Source organism: Pelodiscus sinensis, chromosome 1, assembly GCF_049634645.1.
Source record: "Pelodiscus sinensis isolate JC-2024 chromosome 1, ASM4963464v1, whole genome shotgun sequence".
NCBI classification, from domain to species: Eukaryota; Metazoa; Chordata; order Testudines; family Trionychidae; genus Pelodiscus; species Pelodiscus sinensis.
This window is the reverse complement of record NC_134711.1, coordinates 310,813,416-310,838,868: the sequence shown is the minus strand read 5'-3', so window position 1 is coordinate 310,838,868 and position 25,453 is coordinate 310,813,416. Positions and strand designations below refer to the sequence as shown.

The window sequence follows — 25,453 nt, the reverse complement described above, 5'->3', positions numbered from 1 at the left end:
GACTAGCAACAGACTTTGCTGGGCTCTTGGCAAGGTAAGGGAGGCCTTCCCTTTAGGCCACCCTGAAGATGAAGCTAGCCTCCCCCACCCAGTTCTCAGCATCACATAGGGCTCGGGCTGCTGCTGCAGCCTGGAGCCCCCAGCTCTTTTAAATTGCCAGGCTCCAGGCCAACTGCCCCTTTGCCTCCTCATGTGTAGCCTTGCCCTCAGCTAAGCTGCTGTGTCTTCACTGTTATTTTAACCTGTTGGGTAGCTTTTGTGAGCCAACCCACTTTAACATACCTTTTATTTGCAATCAAGATGTAGCTGTGGCCCTACCAGATTCATGGTCCATTTTGGTAAAATTTCATGGTATAACACTACAGGTTGTGGGAGGAGTCGCAAGGCAACTGTAGAGGACTGCAGTATTGCCAACCTTACTCTTGTTGCTACTTGTGGTGTTGCTATCCTTTGGAGAGTGGCAACTGCTGTCGATAAGGCCAGCTCTCAAGGCAACAATGCAGAAGAGAGGATGGCATGGTATGGCATTGCAACCCTTACTTCTGTGTGAACATCAGATGTGGGTCTGACCCAGCCCCAGAAGAGGATCTCTGCAGGAAAAGAAGTCCAGTCCCTCTGCAGCCTGGCCAGGACTAGTAGCTGGAGCCCAGCACCTGGTAGGAAGCCCAGCCAGGGCACCCCAGTCCTCCTACTCCCCAGTTCTCAGAGGTAAAAGGGGCCTTGGTGGACTGTTTGAGGGATGTGGGAGCACCCACAGTGTGCTCCTTCCCCCTGACTACTCTGCCCATCCATAGAACTGGCATTGCCTGCCCATACCATGCCACCCTCACTTCTGCACTGCTGCCTTCAGAGCTGGGTACCTACCCAGGAACCACTCCTCTCCAAATGCCCAGCTGTCAAGGCAGCATAGAAGTCAGGGTGGCAATATTGCAACCCTCCTACAACAGCCTGATTTCATGGGGAAGTCTGCTATGAATTTGGTAAGGCCCTACTTATAAAACAAGGCCTTCACCACATCAGAGATTCTTCATTCTAAAGATTATAGCCCTTTGTTGGTTGCAAACATACTTTTCAAATGAATCTGCGAAGTAGAAGATAGCAGCCTGTTAAAGCATTAGTGGGGGATACAATAGGTTCCAAACCTTTTACCAACCTGTACAGACAATATGCCCATCTTACTTTCTACAGAATAGTGGCTTGGCCCTACTCTCACATTTCTTTAGACAGTCCTTAAAGTTACTTGTGTAGTTGCCATTTGACAGTGCATGCCAATATAGTCAAGTTTTAAGCATCCCAGCAAACCTCTGAACAGCTGAGAACAGCCCTACTAGATTTCCCTCATTATGAATAGGAACTTACATCCTTCTTCCTGGACTATGCGTAAGCCTTTTGCTTTCACGATGGGAAGTGTCTCAGCAAGCTGCTTCTAGCTTGTCAGGCTGGAACATATGAGGCAATCATCTAAGGGAAACTGGTACGTGTCTGTTCATGTTTCTTTCTATGTTACTCAATGACAAACGCCAAGTTGCCTTCTATAAGCATTTTAAGAATGTTAGCAGACACCAGACATCAATGATTTCAAGTAACAGATCCAGCTCTTGGCAAGAGGCTAGATTCGCTTGCTTCAATAAAACCAAGATGCTGTACCACCATGGGGAGAGGCACAATACAAAACATCTAGACTGATTCACACTGGTACACTTCCTAGCATGAAATATACGCATAGACCTGGTACCCTAAGTAACAAATCCTTGCCTATTTTAAAGACAAAAAGAAAAAAGCACTTCAGACTTTTATACAGTAACAAAAGTTCTGTGGAAGCTGCATTTTATTTGAAAATCCACCCATTTCTGCTAACATACATTTTAATATTTTAAACAAAAATAGAATCTGCAGAGACAATGCAGCAAGTATGCTTAATTCATGTACAGAATTGCTTTCATATCATTGACTATCCTTCTGAAGGCCCCTTTTCACCCAAAAGTTATGATATATTTACACAAAGCACCGATCAACAGTGCTGCTTTAAATCTTCATTAACTAAATTCTTGCTAGACATGTGTAAAGATGCTACTTCCCTTATTTTTTTTTTTAAAAGGTATATGAACAATCATGGCATTAGCCAAATAAAAAAAAATCAAGGCTTTTTTCACATAATTCCACCGAGTTTTTTAAGAAAAGGAAAGTCTTAAAGTGAAAGCAATTCCTCACATTCATTCTGGAAAGGCCTTATGTCAAATGTAAAATAATGACATGCCAAGCACAAAGCAGTAAAGTTCCTTCCCAATTCACTAATGCTGAATGAAAAATGTAGTGCTTCCCCGTGTCAGTTAACTGTTCCCTTGCAAAATCCTAGGCACAGAATTGACTATAAGGATTAATGCATTTTTATTAACTTTCTGGATTCCCACAGACTGAGAATTCATAAGTTTCAGGCTTTTAAAATAGTTAGTGCTCTATATGTGTCAGCTGAAAAGCATTTTGAATCAGAATCATTCTTATGGATAAAAATCAGACATACTGTATACATCCATACTCATTTCCATAAGGAGTTTGATACAATATTAATATTACTTAACTTGATAATCATAAATAAATACAAACAATACATAAGGAATGTCTACTGCAAACTGAATATATAATTATTATTTTTTTTAAAGAAAAGTTAATTTTCCTTATTGTGTCTATATTTTGTGAGGACTGAAGAAAAGATAGCCACAGAACAAAGTTAGGATTTGACCCCTCCCAAAGAAAACCTTGTTTTGAGTTTTGGTAAAGGACACACATCTTCTTTTCCCACAGCATTTCCAATACAAATCTTACAGTTTCAGAGTAAGAGCTTCTCTTCACATGTTACTGATTATGGATATTAATAGGAGTTGAATGTACTGACGTGTTAGTCACCAGAACAAAAGCTTAAATCAGAGGAATTCTTGGCTTTATACCATGTATTGACACTTTCCTGAAGAGTTGTTCCAGTTTCCTTTGTGAGCCTTTATGATTTTCCTGCATCATTTTAAAGGAAGAGGAGAGTTAAAATACAGCAACTTGGATTTTGCTGGAAGTAGGGGGTTTGCTGTTGAGCACTTTTTTTTGGAACTGTTCCTTTCTCTTCCACCTGGCACGATTACATAAACTGAATCTAGAAAGACAAAAATATTAAAAGTTAATTTTTCTTTACCCATTATAATGAGACTAACTTACGCCTTATCCATACTTAACAGAGATTGATGCTCTGGAGATGGATCTTCCAGTGCACGATTGAACAGGTCTAATAAGGACCTGCTAAGTCAACCTCCGATGGTGTCTCTGTCAGCCCAGGTACTCTATGGGTCATGAGAAGCCAGGTAAGTTGATGACAGAGTTTCTCCCATCAACCTCCTGCAGTAATAGGGACACTGCAGAAATTCAGCTTAAGGGAAGTGGACTCGTTACGCAACTTCAGCTATGAAAATAATGCATCTTAAATCAACTCTCTCCCCTAGTATAGACCTGACCTCAGAAATAAAGGTTTCTCTGATCCCTTAGCACTTGGACATACAAATTCCTCCATATCCAGACTATCAGAAATAAAAGTTTCAAAGATGCTGATCAGGATAAAAATTTACAGCAACAATTAAGATTCATACAAGCCCTTCGGATTTCTTCTGTATATTATTGTGAACTGGTTGCACTATTTGTCCAAAAGACAAGAAAAAATGAAGTAGCCATCACAACATGGTTGCTGTCTAAGCACTGTAAAAAATTAATCCACTACTAAGGGCTTGTCTCCACGATGCAGTGGATGAATGCTACAGCAATTGATGTCTTGGCCATCAATTTAACAAGTCTACTTAAACGCGATAAATCGATCTGAATGCTCTCCCATCGACTCCAGAACTCCGGCAAGATGAGAAGAGCAGCCCCGCTGACCTTACAACACAGAACATGCCACCATAAGTATGTCAATGTCAGCTATGCTATTTACATAGCTGAAGTCATGTAGATTAGATCAATAGTGGGGGTTAGTGTAGACAAAACCTCAGACATAAAAGGAAAAGCTCGAAGTACTATTCTCTTCGGCCCAGAAAGATAACCTAGGGAAAACAGGTAGTCCTGTAGCACCTTATAGACTAAACAGCTGTATTGGAACATATGCTTTCATGGGCAAAGACCCACTTTGTCAGATGCATGTAGTGGGTCTTTGCCCACGAAAGCTTATACTCCAATATAGCTATTAGTCTATAAGGTGCTACAGGACTACTTGTCACTTTTGCAGATCCAGACTAACACGGCTACCCCTCTGATACAAGGGAAAACAGAATACTATGCACACTAAAATCAGTTCTTTTGCAAGGTACTAGGGTGCTGTGCCCCCTGCTCGCTACATTTGCCCACCCCCATTCTCTCTGGGGGTAGGCAGCCCCAGTGCTCCCCTCAGGCTGTGGGGAGGACCAGGCTGAGTTTGTGCCAGCCCTGGGCTTCTGGGGAGGCTCCAGGGCTGAGGCTGCAGCATGACAGCCCTGGCTCTCCGGCTCCCCCAGCCACTGGAGCTGGAGTCTGGCAGCAGATGGCAGAGCGTGGCGCTAGAGCCACTTCCCACAGCTGCTTCTCCTTTCAATTCTGCCAGGGATTGGGGGGGGGGAGCAACACAGAGAGACATGATGATGTCACTCTGTTGTCCCATAGGAATTTTTTTTATATAGAGATTATTTCCAAAGTAGTTTATATTTGCACACACATTATATACATCTTTACAAACATTTAAAAGCAGAGAAATTAACATCACTGCTGATGGAAAAGAAAACTCTAATGCTATTACTGTATAGTACCAGCCACTTTGTGTGTTGTTTGAATACATATATATATATACACACACACACACACACACACACACACACACACACAGTATCTCACATTTCTTCAAAATTCTATTTCCCCAGAGCATACGATAGTTTATTTCTCCCATCATAATGAGGAGCGCAATTAGGTTGTATGCCACAGATGATAAATATTCACAAAACAATTGTGTACATCTGTACACAATTAAGATATCAATTGCGAGGTGGTCTCCGCTCAATGAAAACAATTGTCCCTGATTTTTTCAGCCAGGGAATTTGGTATGCGTGCTGCCAGCAGTCTAGTAAGTAGCCCAAAACAGGGAGAATAATAGGGTGTTTCCAATGGACAGAAGCAAAATTAGTAGTAATGGATTTCAGCAAGCTTTGTAACTGCACTGCTTCAGCATAATTTCTGTGAATCACTAATTTTAGAGTCACATCTTCAGACAACCCTCCTCCCCGCCCCCCCCCCCCCAGGTTACTTAGGTGTAATTGAAAAGTTCTTTGAGATGCATGGTCCCTGTCTGTATTCCACTAAGGGATTATATGCATGTGCCTTGTGTCAGGAGCCAGAGCTTTTGAAAGTACTACTGTTTGATACTCTGCACATGTGTCCTGTGTCACCTAATGGTCTCATGTGACATGATAAAGGATGTGATGGGCTGTTGGAATTTGCAGCTCTCTCCACTGCAGAGCAGTTGACTGCAACAGATGGGAAGAATGGGTTTCAAAGACAGACAACACGCCTCAAACAACGTTCAGTTACAGATAAGTAATCTCATTTTCGTCAGTGAGTCAAAGTCCCTAATTGTATTCCACTGAGAGTGATGAAGAAACAGTACTTATGTGAGATCATGATGCAAGGAGACAGTGGAATAGAGAATTGCTGGTCTGAATGAAGCATCAGTCGCAGAATTATGCACTAGAACAGGGGTGGGCAATAATTTTTGATTGGGGGGGCACCAAGAATTTGGAAAGTGTTCAAGGCCCGTAAGCTTCCATGATATTAATGGAGGTGGTGTGGGGTCTGGGATGGAGGTTACATGCAGAAGGGAGCTTGGGGTAAGGGACGGAGTTTGGGTGAAGGAGGTAGTTGTGATCTGGAGTACTGGAATGGAGTGCAGGGGGTTGGAATGTGACCTAGGGCAGAAGGGGACTGATCTGGGGCTGGGGATTGAGGTGTTGGATATGAGGGGGGATATTGGTGTAGCAGGGGAGCAGAGGATTTGGGTACGTGGAGTTGGGGGGCAGAGGATTGGAGAAGAGAGGGCTGGGGTACCAGAGGCAGGCTCTGATCAGGAGATTTACCAGTCAGCAACCCATTCCTGAATCAGCCTGCCTGCCCTGCCCTTGCACAGGCTGCAGCCATTATGCTCTGTGAATAACGACGAGTCCCTTGTGCTTTGTGGCTGCCTGTTATCAAAACAGGTAGCTCCCACTGGCCAGCTTCTGACCAGAAGCTGGCCAATGGAATTGTACTGGGGGCAGGAGCAGCTCCTAAAACTTTTCCCCATCCCTCCAGGCTCAGTTTTTAAAGTGAAATTGCCCCACAGCTGCGTTCCTCAGCAGCGTGTGGGTAGGGTGAAGCACGCAGGATCCCCGCTTGCCTTACCCCACCTGCATGCCACGCAGGGGGCATGGGTCCATCTGCGGGCCAGATCCAGCGGCTTGGCAGACTGGATACAGCCCACAGGCTGTATTTTGCCCAGGCGTGCATCAGAACGTAGAAAAGCATGTATACGCTCCATGTGACCAACTTTCATGTGTTGTGTGAGGCACATTGTGGAGTGTGGCTGTTGCTGATATTTACACTCCGTGGAAGGGGCCCAAATCCTATCAGACAGAATTTGTTCTTGATAACAGCATGGAATGCACTCTGAGACCAAATTGGAAATTCTCTAGGTGAAAATGGCTTGTCCTTCCATTCTCTCCACTGTGGCAACAAAAAAACCCTGGGAGATTTATGAAAGGGATTGCTTTCTTTGCTCAAGATAAAAAGCCAATACCCTTTGAACATCTGATGATTGAAGCCTTCTTTCCTCTATTCAAGATGTGAGGTATGGGAATGATGTAAGTGTGTTGGTTGATTTGAGATGGAATTAGATAACCACCTTGGGAAGGAATTTGGTTGGAATTGTAAAATGACCTTGTCTTTATAGAAAGTGGTGAGGGGGCTTAACTATCATGGCCCTGTTTGCCAACCCTCCTCACAAATGTAATGGCAACAAGGAAGGCATCTTTCATGGAAAAAAGAGATAGCGAGCACAGGTTTGAAAAAGTGATGGTCATCAGCAAGTTGAGGACTAGATTAAGATCCTACTAGCAGGTGGAAGATTGAATGGGATGCCATTTTCACAGAAGACTCTTTTGGAACTACACAGTAAAGAGGAGCAAGCATAGACTGAATGACTGTCCACTGGTGGATGAAAAGCACGTATGGCAGCTGCATGAACCTTAATGGGACTGACTGACTGTCCTGAGACTTTCAGATAAAGGAATATTCTAAGAGCAGTGGGATGCCCATCACTTCAGGGACAAAGCCCTGTCTTGTAGCTCAGGAAGTGAAACATGCCCACTTGACTTGATATGAACACCTTGTGGACATCTTGAATCACCATAGAGCACTAGCGGAAGACTCCACCCAAAAACCAAACCATAAAGTGAAGCGTATGTGGGTGGAGTGTCTAAGTTTGCCATCGTGTTGAGTCAGCAACCCTGGGAATGTTCAAAGCATACAAACGTAACAGTCAAGCTGGGTCAGACCAAAGCCCATCGAGCCCAGTATCCCATCTTTGGAGGATGGCCAGTGTCAAGTGCCTCAGGGGGAATGAACTAAACATAATCATCAAGCGATCTGTCCCAATATCCATCCTGGCTTCGGGCAAACAGAGGCTAGGCATCCTGGCTAATACCCATTGATGGATCTATTCTCCATTTATTTAGTTTTTTCGAACCCTGTTAAAATCTTGGTCTTCACAACATCTTCTAGCAAGGAGTTTCACAAGTTGACTGTGCATTGTTGAAAAAACACTTTTGTTTAATATGTGCTACCTATTAATTTCATTCGGTGACCCCTACTTGTGTTATGAGAACAAGAAAATAACACTTCCTTAATCATTTTTGTTGTCATTTTCAGAACCTTTTCCAATTCCAATGTATCTTTTTGAGATGAAATGACCACCTTTACATATAGTATTTAAGATATGGCTGTACCATGGACATATAGAGAGGCATTTTCTGTCTTATCTATCTCTTTCTTAATGATTCCAAAACATTCTGTTTACTTTTCTGACACTGCACATTGAGTCCTCTAGTCATTTGATACAGAAGCGTATTGAAAAGATAGGTTACAAACAGTTTGTATAGTCCTACAATTTCACATTTGAGTTCCTTCAGAACTTGAGAGAATACCATGTGGTCCTGGTGACTTATTACTGTAATATGCAGAGGAGGAACAGAAACCACAATTGGTGAGGCCTGAATGGGCTATGAGGATGGTTGTTGCCGTCTATTGTTTGATCTTGTGAATCATTTGCAGTAAGAAGAGTAAGACATGATTTAGCTGGTCCAAGCAATTGAGAACTAGGGAATCCTGTGACTGGATTCCAGCTCTTATCCTCCAACGATCTTGGATGCATTTGGTTTTGTTATGCGGTGCAAAAAGATCTGTCACCAGGGGTCCTCACTGCTCTATGATCATGCAATTCCCTTTCGTGGTTGGTTGCAAAGTTTCTGCTAACAACATCAGTAAAAGTTTTTTGGCAGCCCATTCCCAGAGGTCTATAGCTTCTGCACACAAGGCTCAGGATCCTGTCTCCCCTTGTTTATGTAAAAGGCTGTGGTGGTAACATGAGGCTCTTAGGACTGGTACCAGCAAAGAGTGATGGGGGTTCAATGGCAGAGGAGCTCTCTTCACTTGTTCAGACCAAAGTATGGGGCAGAAGGGGTCTCCCAGCCTTGACCTGGTATCAATCCCATGGAAGCCTCTGTATGATGTTTCCTGAAGTGGTGTGTCCAGTTCTCCTAAGTAGGAGCAGGAAAGGTGAAGTAGATACTGCACCTGGAGGCAATGTGGGCTTCCCCTAAGCAATACAAACACTGCTGGTGCTCTGTGTAAGGGCAGGAAGAGGAGGTTTTGAATGCAAGAGTCTTTGGCATAACCCCAGACCCAGATCCAAGTACTAGGGGTAGGTGGAAAAGCAGAAAAAAGAGATCAGGTTTGGCAGGGAACACTGCTGAAGCCACATTCAAAGTCCTAAATTTGGTATTAAAGGAAGATTTGAACAGAAAACAAAAAAGTACATGCAGAATGCCTAAAATCTAAACTACTAACAGTAGGTAAGGATAGTTTTGAAAAGTGCATCATGGGGGCAATAAGAGCAGATGCTCTGTCTTGGACCAGGCAGCAGTGAGAAGGAATTGGAGACACTGGAGATATGCCATGTACTTTATCGCCTCAGGCAAAGCCACAAGGCACTATAAGACACATGTGAGGTCTGTCAGAGTACTATTTACAAAACCTCTGACTTGGAGTGTATGTGCATAATCCCTCAGTGGAATACAACAGAGGCCATCACTTGAAGAAATCATATTGTTAGGATTTCCAGTCACAGTGTAAAACTCCTTTGATAATAATATGGGTCAACCATATATAGTTAATTAAGCTGCTTTATAAGCTCCAAGAAATAAGCACTGCTCTGGCAAGGTTAGGGTGTGCCTGTTAAGTATCAAATGTGATCTGTTTTTGTAACTGATTCTTCTTGGTTTTCCCCTGAAAAAGATAAGTCACGTCTAACAAAAGCACCTAGCAGGAGAACACCAAACATTTGCTACTTCCACAATGCCCCCACTGTGACACAGTACCTTTCTTAATGTATTAATGAGTATCACTGAAGAGCTATATACGTTTCCCAGAAAATATAAAAAGGAACTCTTTAAATGATCTTTCACTTTATAAAAACCACCATCTCCCCAGAACAGTGAGCAATACCTAGTTGTTCTACAAGAAATCCTGGAGAGAGAGTTCTGCAAAGGGATCCTTTCCTGAGGCTCTGTGAGGACTCTGACTGGAAGGGCTGGATGCTGCAGACAGCTGGTAGAGAAGACGACAGAGAAAAGGAAAGAAAGAAAAAAAGGTCTCAGCATGACAGAATATGAAAGCAGAAAATGTAATGAAGAGGAAGGGATCTAAAAAGGCATCCTGGACAGAAATGGATCATTAAAACCAGACACCCTTGGTTGCATGGGAAGCTGAAGGCCTGTTTGATGGAATGCGTATTGTGGAAACAAGCTAGGTGTTATCCTATTAGTGGTAAAGGGGACATGTCTGGGTGCAGAGTCAACCGAGTTCAGGATACTTCACACTTATTTTTCTTCTTCAAAGCCCTTTGCAAACATTAGGTCTAATGACGCCAGCATTCTTCCTATTTTACAGCTAGGAAAGCCAAGGTAAATTATTTTCTCCCTCAAATACTCGGCTTCCACTGTTTTGGCTGATGTCAGAATTTCATACCACTTCTCCAGTCACCAGAATCTTGCAGGGAATAAATTATAATTTTCTAAGAAAAGGTTTGTGGTAGAGAATAGCCCCCTCTCCTGCTTTGCTTGTTTTGCTATTTCATCTAATGGTAAGATCAGTACTATTATCTAATTAAAAACAAATATTTTTGTTAATGGGCCAATAATGAGTTAGGAATATTATTCAAACAATTCATGACTGAGGGGCTTTATGGTGACTAGTTTGAAGTGATTTTCCAAGTGCTGTATAGAAAGTAAAAGCCAAAAGAGATATTTCAATCAGGGTGCTTTAAGGGAAGAGGGCTGGAGGAAGGAAGAAAGGGGTGTGGATAATGAATATACAAATGGAAAGGGAAAGCTGGGAGCAAAGTGTTCACAGCATTAGTCTAATACATCTAGTGACAGAAGACATTAGTATCACCTTCATGGCACTGTGCAGCCTAGTATGAATCAACCATCAGCTTATTTTGCAATACAGCACAATAAATTGCCAACAAGTACAGGCTGAACCTCTCTGGTCTGGCATCACAGGGACCTGCACTGTCCCAAACAAGAGAATTTGCTGGACCAGGACAGGCCTCCTGCCATTGACCCCCAAGCCCATCACCTGCTGCTGACAGGCTGCCCCCTCCCAGCAGGCAACCCTGCCTGTCCCCCCCAACCTGGCTGGGCTGCTTGCCCAGCTACTGCTGGCTCCCTGCATGACACAGGCTTTTGCTCCTGCTGCAGGACTCCGTTCCTGTGCAGCCAGGAGCAAATGTCGGGCTAGGGCTCCGACCCTGGCCCCGCACAGCCAAGGAAAGCCACGGGGCTCTGTTCTCATCCCCACGCAGCCCCAGCCTAGCCATGCACAACTGGGGGAAACCTGGAGCTCTGGACTCGTCCCCACGCAGCCCCAGCCTAGCCATGCACAACTGGGGGAAACCTGGAGCTCTGGACTCGTCCCCATGCAGCCCCAGCCTGGCCCTGCACAGCTGGGGGAAACCTGGGGCTCCGGGTCTGTCCCTGCACAGCCACAGCCTGGCCCGGCACAGCTGGGAGAAGCCAAGGGCTTCGGACCCGTCCCTGCACAGCCACAGCCTGGCCGTGCACAGACGGAGGAAGCCATGGGGCTCTAGACATGCCCCTGCACAGCCACAGCCTGGCCCCCCCTTCTGAGGGCTGCTGGAGGGCTCCAGCTCTGATCCTGCACTACCCCCAACTGGACTCCCAACTCTGATGTCCCATCTGGCTAGCCCTCCTGCCTTTGGGCTCTCTGCTCCATGAGCATCTGTGGTCCTGCCAGACCACGGATGTTGATGGACCAGAGAATCACGGATTTTAGATGTATAACCTGTAGGTAAGCCTCACTTCAGAGCAATCTAATTGTGTAGCTCAGCTAACAAGACCACTGCCAACTTACTACAAAAAAGAATCTTACGTAAACTAAACCCAAGTAAGAAATGATCATTTCTCAATAGACAATTTTTCTAGTGTCACTGACTATTATAGTCCAACTCCGGAATAATTTAAATATCTATAGCCAACACTGTCTCTGTTTAGCATGGTGAAACAGCTCTCACAATATTCCTTTGTTTTCCTTCTAAGATTTTACTGATGTCAGACATTTAAAAACTCAGTTGCGGCAAATAAATGATCGGGCCAGTGTCAAACTCTCCTTGGTGGAACAGTAAATGCCTAACAAAAGGATGTGTTTCCAGTAAAATCAGTTTCTCTCAAGGAAGTGCAAATCCTGAAGTTTTTTCTCTATGACCCCAAAACACAAATGTAAATAAAAGATTTAATGACAAACCTATGCCTCTTCACATCTTAAGTAGTCTCAAATTAGGATGAGGTCTTTCTGCATTTATTTGATCACCATACATGCTAAGATTTCATGAAAAAGGTCAGTTAGATTCTTCAATGTTAGTCACTGAGGAAAATGAAAGTTCTACATTTCCAAGGTCTTTGGGGACCTCTTGGACTCTAAACATGTACAGAAATGCAAGTAAAACATAATAGGCAAACCTGTGCCTTTTCTTTCCTTAAGGATTCTCAAACCATGATAAAGATAACTCTTAGCATGGGTTTTGTCTGCATACCTGTTGTGGTTTTAGTGTAACAAGAGTCACTCAAAAGGCTTTTAAAAAACCCAAGTGGTCCTGTAGCACCTTAGCGACTATCAAGTGCGTGTGTGTGCACATGCATGCATGAGTTTTCATGGGCACAACCCACTTCTTCCTGTGCCTTTTGTTCCACTCATCTGAAGAAGTGGGTTGTGTCCACAAAAGCTCATGATACAGGTTGGACCTCCCTGGTCCGGCACTCTCAGGACCTGACCTGTCCTCAGATGAGGGATTTTTCCAGACCAGGTGAGGTAATTTCTGGACCTCCTGCAGCTGGCTCCCCCTGCCTGGCTTGCTGGCCTTCCAGCTAGCTACTCACCTCCTGCTGGGCAGCCATCGCTGCCCTGGCTCCAGGTCCCCCAGACAGCTGTGGGTCCCACTGGGCAGCCACACACCGTGGATCCCTGCCCCACCGAACAGTCATGCTTGTGTCTCACAACCGTGCTGGGCAGACCTGCTGCCATGTGCTGACAGCAGGCTTCCTGAAGGCATTCCACTGTCCTGCTGGCCCTGCAGGGATCCTTGCCACTGGCCCTCCACCAGGATGCTCTGATCCTGCAACATGCGACCCAGACCACAGATGTTGCCGGACCAGAGAATCCCGGTTAAGAGAGTTTCAACCTGTACTGTATATATTTTGTTAGTCTCTAAGGTGCCAAAGGACGACTCGTTTTTTAAGTTACAGACTAACATGGCTTCTCATCTGAGACTCAAAAAATTATTAGGGTCAGACCCCAGATTACATCCATCCATCCAATCCCAACTATACATACAAAATGATGGGGACTAATTCAACTACAAATACTCAAGAGATCTAAGAGTCATTGTGGTTAGTTCTCTGAAAACATTCACTCAGTGTGCAGCGACATTCAAAAAAGAAAGAATAGAGAATATCTTGTTGCCTCTGTATAAAACCATGAGATGCCCACATCTTGAATACTGCGTACAGATGTGGTCTTCTCATCTCAAAAAATATATACTGGGATTAGAAAAGGTTCAGAGAAGGGCAACTAAAATAATTAGTTTGGAACGGGTCCCATATGAAGAGAGATTTGAAAGACTTGGACTTTTCAGCTTAGTCTCCTCTTTTCTAAGGGGGGATATGATAGAGGTCTATAAAATCATGACTGGTGTGGAAAAAGTGAATAAGGAAAAGTTATTTACTTGTTCCAATAATATAAGAACTAGGGGTCACCAAATGAAATTGATAGGTAGCAAGTTTAAAACAAATAAAAGGAAGTTTTTCTTCATGCAGCGCATTGTCAACCTGTGGACTCCTTGCTAGAGGATGTTGAAGACGACTAGGATTTTAACAGGGTTCAAAAAAGAGCTAGATAGATTCGTGGAGGTTAGGTCCATCAATGGCTAGGAATGGTGTCCCTAGTCTCTCTTTGTCTGGAAATGGATGACAGGGGAGGGATCACGTGAGGATTATCTGTTGTGTTCATGCCCTCTGGGGCATCTGGCATTGGCTACTGTTGGCAGACAGGATACTGGGCTAAATGGACCTTTGGTCTGACCCAGTATGGCTGTTCTTAAGTTAATTAATTATGCAGGTAATTAGAGCATCAGACTGTTTTTATTTTGAGACTGCAGTTAGGATACGAGTTTATGAATCTTTCAGCACTGTCTTTACAACAGCTTCAGTAGTTTCTGGTTTTCAAAAAAGGAACCAAAAGGGTGTTGGGGACCTGTATCTGCCTCATATTTTGACCCATTATCTTAACAGACCAGCACACTGGGTTTCTCTGAATAGATTATCAAACTGATCTTCTGGGAAGTTCATGCTTGCTAAGATGAGTTTCCTGAGGAAGCCACAATTGTTGAAACTTTGTAAACTCTCACCACTTGGCAGATGTTGCTGGGGCAAAAACTCACTGTTGCATTGCACACTGCAAGTCTGAATACACATATTGTTTGGATTTTGCTCAATCACACATGGCATAATACATTTTTTAGTAAGACTGGGCCGTTTCTCAGGAACCTGGGTACCGAAATGGTCAAGACCCAGTGCAGGTAAGGATCACTGCAGCCTTGCCTCAGAGCTCTAGGGAAGTAGTGGCTAGCACGGTGATCACTGACCCAGAGTCTGAAAAATAAGGAAAGTGTTACATATTTTCCAGAGAGGAAGACAGAAAAATATTTAAAAAAATGTGCAACGTATAAAAAACTTCCAGGGGTCAGTTAAACCCAACCCAAGTGTTGTGCAGTGTGTTTCTGAATCTAGGGACGATTTAACTTAATTTTATAGTTCACTGGTTATAATGAATCCAGTTTTAAATGAATCCATGTGTTTTCCTCCTCGCTGACATTGGGGTCTTGGAGACCCATAATATATGGAAAGAACTGCATGTGTGTAGTCCAGTATGAGGGTTAAAGGAAACCTACATATCGCCAGATTAAACACACTGCCCACTTCAACTGCACTCATTTCTCCTCACATCATCCCTATTTTATAGCCCTAGTTGGGTTTCAATCTAGTCCTACCCCCTGCAGTGTCTACAGGAATGGGTGGATTGTAATTTTAAGCATTCACAATACATCTAAATGCATATTTACTCTAGAACCAAATTCAATCAAGTGACAGAATAAATATCAAGTAGTAAAGTTTGCCTCTGTTATTAAAAGATAGTCAATTTGAAATTTGGTGAAGTTTTCCTATATTAAATAAAGGCACTTTCTGCCCTTAATGCTGCACGGAAGATCCGTAAACTAGAGATGTTGACTAATAGGGATGTTAGCATATAGATGTTTAAATGATAAGCCTGGGCTTATTGGTTAATCCAAATGACTACACACAACCCCACTCCCCCCCTTGCTTCCTCTTTTAAGCCAGCTCCTTGCGTGTGCTGGTCCCTGTGGAGCCACCTGCCCCCGTTGCTGCCTCCCACAGAGGCAGCAAAATGGGGATAGGCAGAAGCCAGTGCATGGGGGGAGCAGGCATAAAAACCATAAAAACCCATGAGCACCAGCTCCATGGAGTTTCCCAGCGCACGGGGGGCAGGTGAGGCTGTCAGAGCAGCCTCTGTCCACGGCAGCCTAGCAGGATGATGGTGGCCCTAGAGAGAGGCCGAAGCAGCCACGGTCTGTAGGGAGCTGGGCACAGAGCTCGGAGCCCCACAGACAAAGGCTGTTGCTGCCCCTCGCTGCCACCTCTGTATCTGAGGCAGCAGTGCAGGGGACTCTCTGGGAGTGGGGCCAGGAGCACACTGGTTGCTGGCCCCATCACTGGGGACCATTTCAATCACCAAGTAATTGTTAAAAATTGTTGCACAATCACTCACACACACGATATCTAACATCCCTACTAACTAGATGGGAGATGAGACAGTGATTCTACACAGAGGGCTGTTATATGCCCAAACGAAACAATGGAAAGGAAAAAAACCCCTATGTCTTCAGCTTAAAAAACATTTCTAGCTGATAGAAGACAAGATGATCTGCAAAAGATGCTATCCTGAAGTCCCCACTTTAAAGAGGTGAGGCTCAATGTGGACACAACTACTCTGATCAACCTGAGATGAGGGGCAAAGCACTGCAATATGGTGAGAGGACTTCCCACTTGATGCCTCTGCAGAGTTGTAAGCATAAGGAAGTAAGCGAATCAATAAAGTCACTGCATCAGCAGTATCAACACTGGCAGACCGACAGACGTCTAATAGCTTTCACTTATAAATACGGCTACTGTGTGTATATGTACATTTTATTTACACACATTTCTCTGTATATGGCCATATGTATTAACCCATGTTATACAATATAGCGCATCTATAGTTAAATGGCCCATTATGATCAAAAGTAAAAGGCAAAGCTCTCTGCAGCAAAAGGAGTATGCGATATTCCAGGGGTTGGCAACATACAGCACGTGCCATAAGTGATACGCAAGATTTTGAATAGTGCATGGCTGCCTCCTGCTCTGAAAGCCACATGCAGCCAGGCTCGGCCCTCTCCCTGCCAGCCTCTGGGGGGTTGGGCCAGGCTCAGCCCTCTCTCCGCCAGCCTCCTTGCCCCAATGCTGCTCCCGGAGGGCTGCAAGTCTTAGTGCTGTTGTCTTGCCAGTTTGTGCGCTGGGGCACAGGGATGTGGGGGCTGGAGGGAGGTGAAGGAGGATGCGGTGCACACTTGAGGCTACCGAGAGAGATTAATGAAGCTGTTAAAATATAAGTAGGACTATTAGTGACTTTAAAAAGTATCGATGACACACAGATCATAAACAGAAGTGAATACATTACATCTTGGCATGCCACTTCTGAAAGGTTGCCGACCCCTGCTATAGCCCCTTTGTCACCAATACTTTCAGAAGAGAAAAACTAGCATTGACGACAAAAACCTCATTTTATTGGAATGTAAAAATTGAGGGGTCATTGTTTAATCCTATCAGCCTGTGAAGGTCAGACATCTATATATTTCGATGTCCTCTATTATGGAAATGAACATGATTTCCTCAAAGCAGTCTCTCTTGTTTTAGAGTCCTCTCAAAAGGTGGGAAAAAGAGCACTGGAAAACCCCTCTCTTTAGAATCTCTCATTCAAAATTCTCTCTCAAGAGAAGACAACAAAGAAGAGAATGAAAAAGTGCTCTGGACTAAACTAAAGATGAGGCAGAGATCAGAGGAAAAAAATGTTATGAATCCAACTGCAATACCTATTGCCCGTACTCACTTTTTAAAGTGAGGCTTCCATCAAACAAGCCAATACAAACACTGAAGGGGATAATAAACTAGTTTCCTTTTCACTCAGATGTTGACAACGGAGTACAGAACATACAGAAGGCAGTATGAGAGAAACTATTAATCAGAGCCTGCCCTGACTCTACAACCCATTACTCAAAATTGAAATAATAATTTTTTTTTTTACTGCCAACACTAACTAGGTATCCTTTATGTATGTACATACAATGCAACATGAATTACTTCCCCTGGGCAATGAAGGAGAACAAAACTTGGAACGATATAATGTTAGGCAAAAGATCCAGACAGACTTAAAAATGTTGTACATTAGCTCTTTGAATCCAAGGCTGGTTTACAGGTGCTGGCCAGCTTTAAACCCTGTAGGGACAGTACACTCAGGAAAGGGGTAAATATAATCTCTGGGCGGCGTGAGGGGAGTGTGGTTCCTAGAGTTTGCAAAGTCAGGACTACACGGTCATAAGATGCTGAAACCTTTCACAGATTTACAGAGACCATACTTGGTGCCCAAATTTGACCTCTGCAGGAATTACCTGCAATTTTGACATACAGTGCTATAATAAAAGGGCTTATGGCTGCATAAGCCTTGGGGTATTTTACTTTGGAAAAGTATGAGTTTAGGAGCATGAGAGGTAACATTGCAATGCAATTCAGAAGTCTGGCATGAAACAAATTTGCATAATGATGTGCTTCTGGGAGAAGCTGCAAAGAACAACATGAGGGTAAGGTACAATGAAACACAAGTTTAGTGATTAAAGGGGATGCATGAATGTCAGACTAAGAACAGTCTCCCATCATTATTCAGCTAAAGCAAAAGGGAAGAAAGCCAACAACCACCTCCTCCAGGCAACTGACCCTTGAATTTGTGGGCATCAAATTGGAATAAGCAGCTGAGAACCAGTCCTTTTTCCGTCTGGCACAGTGGAAACTGACTTGACACGTCACCACATAAGATAAAACCATCATTAAAACAAACAGTGAGGGTGAAAATAAGAAAACTATTTGTAGCTTGGCAACCAACCAATTTTCAGTATCAAGTATAAATATTTTAGATTTACACTCACTTGTGCTCCTGAAACAGGGCCAAAAGGGTTTGGTGGTCTCATGATAGGTTGGCTGTATATTAATGTTGGTTGTGTCATTAATGGTACACCTCCCACCTGTGATGGCTAAAAATAAACAAAGAAAAGCACAGAATTACAAATCAGTCAACACAAACACATAAAGGGGAGGATGGGTGAAAAATGACTCAAGCATTCACTTTGATCAATAACAGAAAAGGCTTCTGAAACTGGACAATAAACTAAGGGTCCCTAAAAATGACTGCTGCAAACCTTCACTTTAGAGAACATGTTTATGCTGGACGGCAGATACTGAAGCTATTTCTATGTACTATGCCCTCAAAACATTTGAGGCTTTAAGCAGCTGTTTATAATATATATAAAGAACTTGAGTTAGTACCACAAACATATTGACCACAAACACTGACACTTTGATAAGATCTCTCCTCTCTATGGCTACGTCTAGACTACAGGCTTTTGTCAACAGAAGTTTTGTCGACAGATACTGTCGACAAAGCTTCTGTCGACAAAAAGCGTCTAGACTACATCTAGTTCTGTCGACAATGCAAGACGCTTTGTCGACATGAAAGTGTAGACGCAAAGGACAGTGTAGATGCAATAATGCCTTCTGTTGACAGAACTCTGTTGACAAAAGGCATTATTCATTGTAGAATGAGGTTTACAGCTGTCGACAAAACTGCTGAGTTCCATCAACGTTATGTCGACAGAACTCAGCAGCAGTGTAGATGCAGGTATAGTTTTGTTGACAAAAATCCACTTTTGTCGACAAAACCCTGTAGTCTAGACACACCCGATATGCTGAAGGTACAAGAAAGCACAAGTTACATTACATAACATGGGTATTTAACATGCCATCGTTGTGGCTATACTATACTTTCAAGAACTGATTAAATATGCATATAAAATCAAGATAATGGCTTAATTCCTAATTGACAGAGATGTCTAGATGTTCTTAAGGAGACTGTCAGATTACTGTTGAGATTGAAGACCCATACAAGTAACACACTTAATTCAATTGTATTTCCCCTTTCCATTCCCTCTCCCAACTCTGAGTGTTTGTGAATTTCACTCAGCCCTCATAATTAAAATGTGGACCAATTTGGCTTTTTTTTTTAAATCATATTGACCCAGCTATAGAGGTTTACATTACAGTTCAGCTACTTATTTAGTGGAAAAACCTGGTACTATTAACCTCAAATTGCAGCACAGTGCTATCCTAGATAATTTGTTTACAATGGATGTTTAACAGGGTCTGCTGGATGGCAGATACTGCTTTGTCAACAAAACCCTGTAGTCTAGACACAACCCTACATGCAATAACACCTTCTGTCGACAGAACTCTGTCGACAAAAGGTGTTATGCCTCATAAAATGAGGTTTACCAGCGTCGACAAAACTGCTGAGTTCACTTTTGTCGACAAAACTCTGTAGTCTAGACACAGCCTAAGTAATAGCAGCTGAATACAAGTGATGGAGAGTAGGGTCCCATACAGAATTTTTGTGCAATTCTTCCTTCTTTGGTAGGTACTTCGATACTTTGGTAACGGGAATCTTTTGGTGGAGTTCAGCAGGAATTAAATTGAGAAGGGTTAAACAAATTTTAAACCTGAATTAACAATAGTACCTTTGTAAATATAGTCATTGATTAAGTAGTGAGAAAAATGTCAACCATAACAGAAGCATTATTTTTAGATGTTTTTCCCTCCATTCAGGAACAGGCTAAGGTGCACTTAATTCTTTCCTTAAGTAACATGGTGCTCATTCCTCTTAAAATCTAGATAGAGTTATTCCATTCACAGTTAGATTAACTGGACAATTAGAAGGCTCCACATTTTACTGTTAGTTCAAGGAAGTACTTGCTATGGTAGCACTTGCACTAGCAGAGTATAAATGTAAGTTAAAGGTCTATAATAAATGCAGATTGTAAAATTTTCACCATTAGACCTTTTTGTGCCATTAATTATATGGCATGCAAGTCTTACGTAAATGGTGGGCTGAGGAAGGAGATGACCTCTCGAGGTTTCTTCCAGATCTAGTATTCTATGTTTCTATATATTTGTGTTACTACTCCAGATTTGAAGTTCTAGAAACAAAGATCTGACCTACATATAATTATATTAGTTTGCTTTCTTCATGATGTTGAGTCGTCTGAAATATAGCTCTAAAACGTTCCTAAATAGTCATCCAATAAAATTCTTGTGTGTCAATAAGGACCTTAAAAAAAGGGAAATGCTAAGTCGACCACTGCCACTGAAATTATGGAAAGATGAAAACCTGGGTGAGATTCTAGTAAATAAGGGTATGTCTACACTGCCACCCTAGTTCGAACTAGGGTGGCTAACAGTCATTCGAACTTGCAAATGAAGCCTGCCCGCAGCTACACACGGCACGGGCTACGTAGTTTGAATTAAAGCTTCTAATTCGAACTACCGTTATTCCTCCTGCAATGAAGGTGTGGGGGGCAGAGGTAGGCTCTGGCCAGAGACTTACCAGTGAGAATCCTGGCCAGCAGCCCAGCACATTTTTCAGGCAAGAACCTTGCCTGCCCATGCACAAGCTGCAAGGCCACGTGCTCTGTGAATAAGAGCCAGAGGGAAGTGGGGAGTGGTTTTTCAAACAGACAGCTTCCATTGACCAGAAACTGGCCAATGAGATTGTGCCATGAAGCACCACTCCACCTTCTCCTCTGGGCTCACAGTTTGGGGCACACAAACAGCCTAGCACCTGCTTTTCTGAACTGCATGTGGGGGCAGGGCATGCAAGGGGGTCTGCATGAGACTCCCCACTGCACGAGCAGGCTAGAGCTAGTGACTTGGTGGGATGGATGCAGCCCATGGCAGATGTTTTGCCCAGGCCTGTTCTAAGATGTCCAGATGTCCCATTTTTAAAAGGGCAGTCCCATATTTAAGCCCTCCTGCAAGTATCCCAACTTTTTTTTTTTAAAGGGCATATTGTCCCATGTTTTCTGTCTCCCTTCACCATCCCATCAGTACTGGTGGGTCCAGCTGCTGGTTGGATCCCTGTTCAACCACCACGCACCCAACTGGGGCGAGGCAAGATGCAGAGCATAGAAGGCTGGCCGCTCGCTCTGCTACTCAGTACACTTCTGACCATAGGCAGAGGCTATAAGGCTTCCAGGCCACGTGCTGAGCGGTTTGTGTTTGAGACAAAGGAAGTAGAAGCCTCATGGCAAAAGGAATACAAAAGGCAGCTGCATCTTGGCCCTCCTGTCTTCATTTCTGCTTCTTACCTTTGGATTAACCTTTCTACAAACCTACCTCTGAACAAAGGTCTGAATGACTCAGTCAAGCTGCGGATGTGTTCTAGAGGGACTTCCAAGCCAGCAAACTCATCAATACTACTTGGAACCTGATATTTGGACTTTAAATTATTATGTGTGTGAGATTATCATCATTTAACATCTCTCTTCTTGTTCTTTTTTCTTTATAATAAACCTTTTCGTTTTAGATACTAAAAGATTGGCTGGCAGCATGGCATTTGGGTATATTGACCTGGAAGTGTGGCTGACCCTTTGGAGTTAGAAGAACATTTTGTACATGTGGGCAGAGTTGTAACACAACTTCTCACTGTACTGGTTCTGGGTGTTGACTGGGAACCAGAGAACTGGAATGCAATAAAGGGAGCTTTGTGATTTCTTTTTTGGCTTCTTGATAATCAGCATGGGGGATCAGAAGCACAATGTGTGACTGACTGGAAATTTAACTTCAATGTTAACTAGCAGTCGTGGGAGTATCTGCTCTCCATTTTGCATCCTGCCCTGACACTGTCATTGCCAATGAGGACTGCCCCATGCACGCCTATAGCATAACTACTTAATGCAATATGCACTAAATATCATCCAGGGGGTAGGTGAAGAAAAAAAGAGTAGAGGTGTGTTTAAGAACCATAGTTTATTTTCCTGCTGAAAAATAAGATTCAGTTTAGTGAAGAATGAACAAGGGGGGCTGATATTAAAGCTACTTAACATGTTCAGATCAACTGACATATTGCTTCTACAATGCTTTATGTTTGCAACTAATTCTTAATAAAATTAATAAGGAAACCATGTTTATGACAAATTAAGTTACAGGAAAAGTCACTAACCATTGCATATCCCATCATTCCTGTTGGTGTTGTAGCAGGATAGGCCATTACAGGTGGTGCCTAAGACAAAAAGAAATAATACTGAAATGCATGAAAGACTGATTGAGTTGTATATATGATAATAAATTGCCTTAAGGAGCATTGGCTAGACAGCATATTAATATAGCAAAAGAGATCAACTAACACCTATTAGCCTTGGTAGGTTGGTGTTAAAGTTTATCTGATTTTAGATCAACTGCAAAACTTATGCTCAAGATTTGTAGAAAGACTCGATGTGCATAATTACTGATGAGACCAAACCTGTTAGGGTTTTGGCTCAAGGTAATCTAAATGTCCACCTATAGATCTCTCAGTCTCCACTCCAAAGAATGTGTAGAGAGATAAATATATGCATGTTGAACTTAATATGAAATTCAGGAAATATTTACTTTATATACAAATAAAATCAATATTACATGATAAACGCGAATGCTTCCCAAATCCACTGAAGTACAGAACTTAGTACTTATTTTAATGAACTGTTCCCCCTCTAATTCTAAAAACTGAACCAAGTATATAGGCCATACTACTACTACTACTAGACTAAAACCACCCAAAGTTCTTTCTTTTCAAACTAGGTTACATATACACTAAAGTTTTTAGGGGAATGGGGGTCTCCATTACCTCAGCACTAATACAGCTGTGCCAGACCTACCAATGGTGGAAGTTCTAGAGCAGGATGAATTTCAGTGTTTTACCACCCTGTTGTCTAACCCCATTCATAGTGAGTCTACATGACATAGTACGTCAGTGGCTGATCACTGGTGGAGCAGCACCTATGCTAGAGCAATGGTAGGAGATAGCTCTAAAATCTCAGTGTGCAGACACGGTCCCACAATATTTACAGAACATTGATCAGCCACAAAGTTTGTTTCTCTAAAACTGTTAGGAATATCCTAGTTACTACAATGAATTAAAAAAGTGGTAAGTCACTACTATTATTCAATACATATAAACTAAAGTCACTACATGACAGCTTTTGTGAAATGGAAGAGTGAGACTAGCATCCCTGCTCTAGGCTTTAGCTCCATCAACAGAAAACAGACAATATATCCCCTATTGTTTATAAAATGCAATGCATATATAAAAGAGCCTCTGATACCACTTCATCTTTCCACACTCCTGATCCAATTCATTAGGACAGACTTTTTGCATGGAGACAAGAACTGTATCTAGCTGAGTACTTAAGTATCAATTGACTGATATCTAGGGATCTTTATCAGCTCCACTTCCTGTTATTCCCTCACTTAAAATTAATAATGCTTTGCTTGTGATAGCCTAGTTGTTTTCTGTGAAAATTGTAATTCATGATACTACAGACAACTGAAGCAAACTTCAAGATCATGGATTCATACACGTCGCTTGCATTAAAGGTTTTATTTTGCAAGAGTATCTCAAAGACAGTGATGGAATCAGTATTACTTATGATATTTAGAAGATAACTGGAGAAAAGATATGTTGTAGGGAACCATATTTCACATACAGGTCATTTCACCTTCAATCAAGTCTTAAAATCTTGATGTAAGGAGGTCTATTTCTAAATAGAACCTTTCTTTGAGGTATCAGCTGCTCTTTAATATGCACTAGCCAATGGTAGTCAGCACTCTAGCAGCTATTATAACAGATCACTATTTTAAAGAATTAGCTAGATTGTTATTACTTACAGTTCAAGAAGCTCTGAACATTCTTTTAGTCATTCACATTATATGTATGCACACACATACATATACATACAAAAACTGGATAACTATTTTTGCAGTGCTTCAGTACAAACTTTATATTTGCTATTGTTAAAATTATCCCCCAATGAAAACTGAATAAAGGGAAAGACCAATATTGTTGAAATACAAAAAGATGATCTGTGAGTAAGATTGCATTCCTCTAAGAAAACAATGCACAAGTTATGGCTTGCCCTTTATAAACTTAAGCATGAACTGAGATTTTCTCTTTGTTTAGTTGAATATTAATATACTGGTCTCTCCCTACTTGAAAACAAGATCTACAATAAAAGTGAATAAAGTGCCAATTATAACAGAAGCCTGTGAGATATCATGCAGTTATTCAAACACAAACAACTTATCTTCATTCAAACTGTACCAGATGCATTGAAGGCAGCACAAACACAGACCCAGCTATCTGGCAGCAAATGGCACAATTTAAAGCAAGGAAAAAAATCTCCATATTTCCCATGCCATCCATCGATTCAAGAGCCTGCAGAACACCCATGAGAATTGAATATGCTAGGAAAAGCTCAAATTTTCTGCACACCAAAGATCTTAATATGAGAAATGTGTAATAGCAGGAAGGTTATGAGATTCTGCTACAGCAGTGGTTAATACAGCATGCCAATTGATTGCAAAAAGGCTGGGTTTTTTCACTTACGTATTGTGGAAAATGCATGCCATTCTGTATTTCCCAGGGAGAACAATTATATAATGCAATAACACTGAATTAGAAACAAGTATTTACATAACAGAATATATATATATAAAGAACATTTTAGTTCACAAGTACACTTCATGTTTGCCCTAAAATAAAAATTATTTTTATCCAAGTGATTAAACTATACTGTCACAGCTTATGGGTTTCATACTTGTCCACATAATCCATTTATTTTTGTGCATTTATTTTCCAAAAACACATTCTTCCTTTTTTTCAAAAGCTTATGAAGCAGCAGCACAGCACTTGGTTTACTATGTGGACAAGAATCTGATGAACAAACCAATTTCATCCTAGTTTTTTCCAAACAATAGTGAAAAAGGTTTTCTATACAGCAATATGCCTTGATGTTGTCTTTAAATATTAATAAAAGAACTATTTACAAATGCAATGTTATATTACAAGCTGCATACAAAGATCTCACATATTTTGCTATGAGAACAATTAAGTATCTTCAAGCACAGGAGAAATCATTCAGGTACTAGATTACTACTACAGCGACTATCATCCACAACAACTTTGACCTGCATATAAGATCTGAGTTGGCAGCTGCCACCCAAAATGACAGCAGGCAGATGACCTGAAAAGACATACTGTTTCTCTGTCCAAATCTGTAACAAATCATGTGTTACATTATTAAATCATGAAATCATGTAATACT

The 25,453-nt window shown here is 42.2% G+C and overlaps 1 protein-coding gene across 9 annotated transcripts in view; it reads right to left on the bottom strand.

The window, feature by feature from the left end:
- Nucleotides 1-1,810: 1,810 nt before the first annotated feature.
- The window catches only part of PICALM (phosphatidylinositol binding clathrin assembly protein), a 115,658-nt gene continuing 92,015 nt past the window's right edge, over nucleotides 1,811-25,453 (bottom strand). For 5 of the 9 annotated variants that reach the window (XM_075919405.1, XM_075919404.1, XM_075919408.1 and 2 more), the window contains 5 exons: nucleotides 24,736-24,759; nucleotides 22,315-22,374; nucleotides 18,194-18,298; nucleotides 9,811-9,912; nucleotides 1,811-3,142 (listed from right to left, as the gene is read on the bottom strand). In XM_075919405.1, the coding sequence (XP_075775520.1) occupies nucleotides 9,820-9,912; nucleotides 18,194-18,298; nucleotides 22,315-22,374; nucleotides 24,736-24,759 (282 nt within the window). In that variant the 3' untranslated portion in view covers nucleotides 1,811-3,142; nucleotides 9,811-9,819. The remainder of the gene's footprint in view (nucleotides 3,143-9,810; nucleotides 9,913-18,193; nucleotides 18,299-22,314; nucleotides 22,375-24,735; nucleotides 24,760-25,453) is intronic. The other 4 variants (XM_075919406.1, XM_075919409.1, XM_075919412.1 and 1 more) reach the window with 2 other exon arrangements.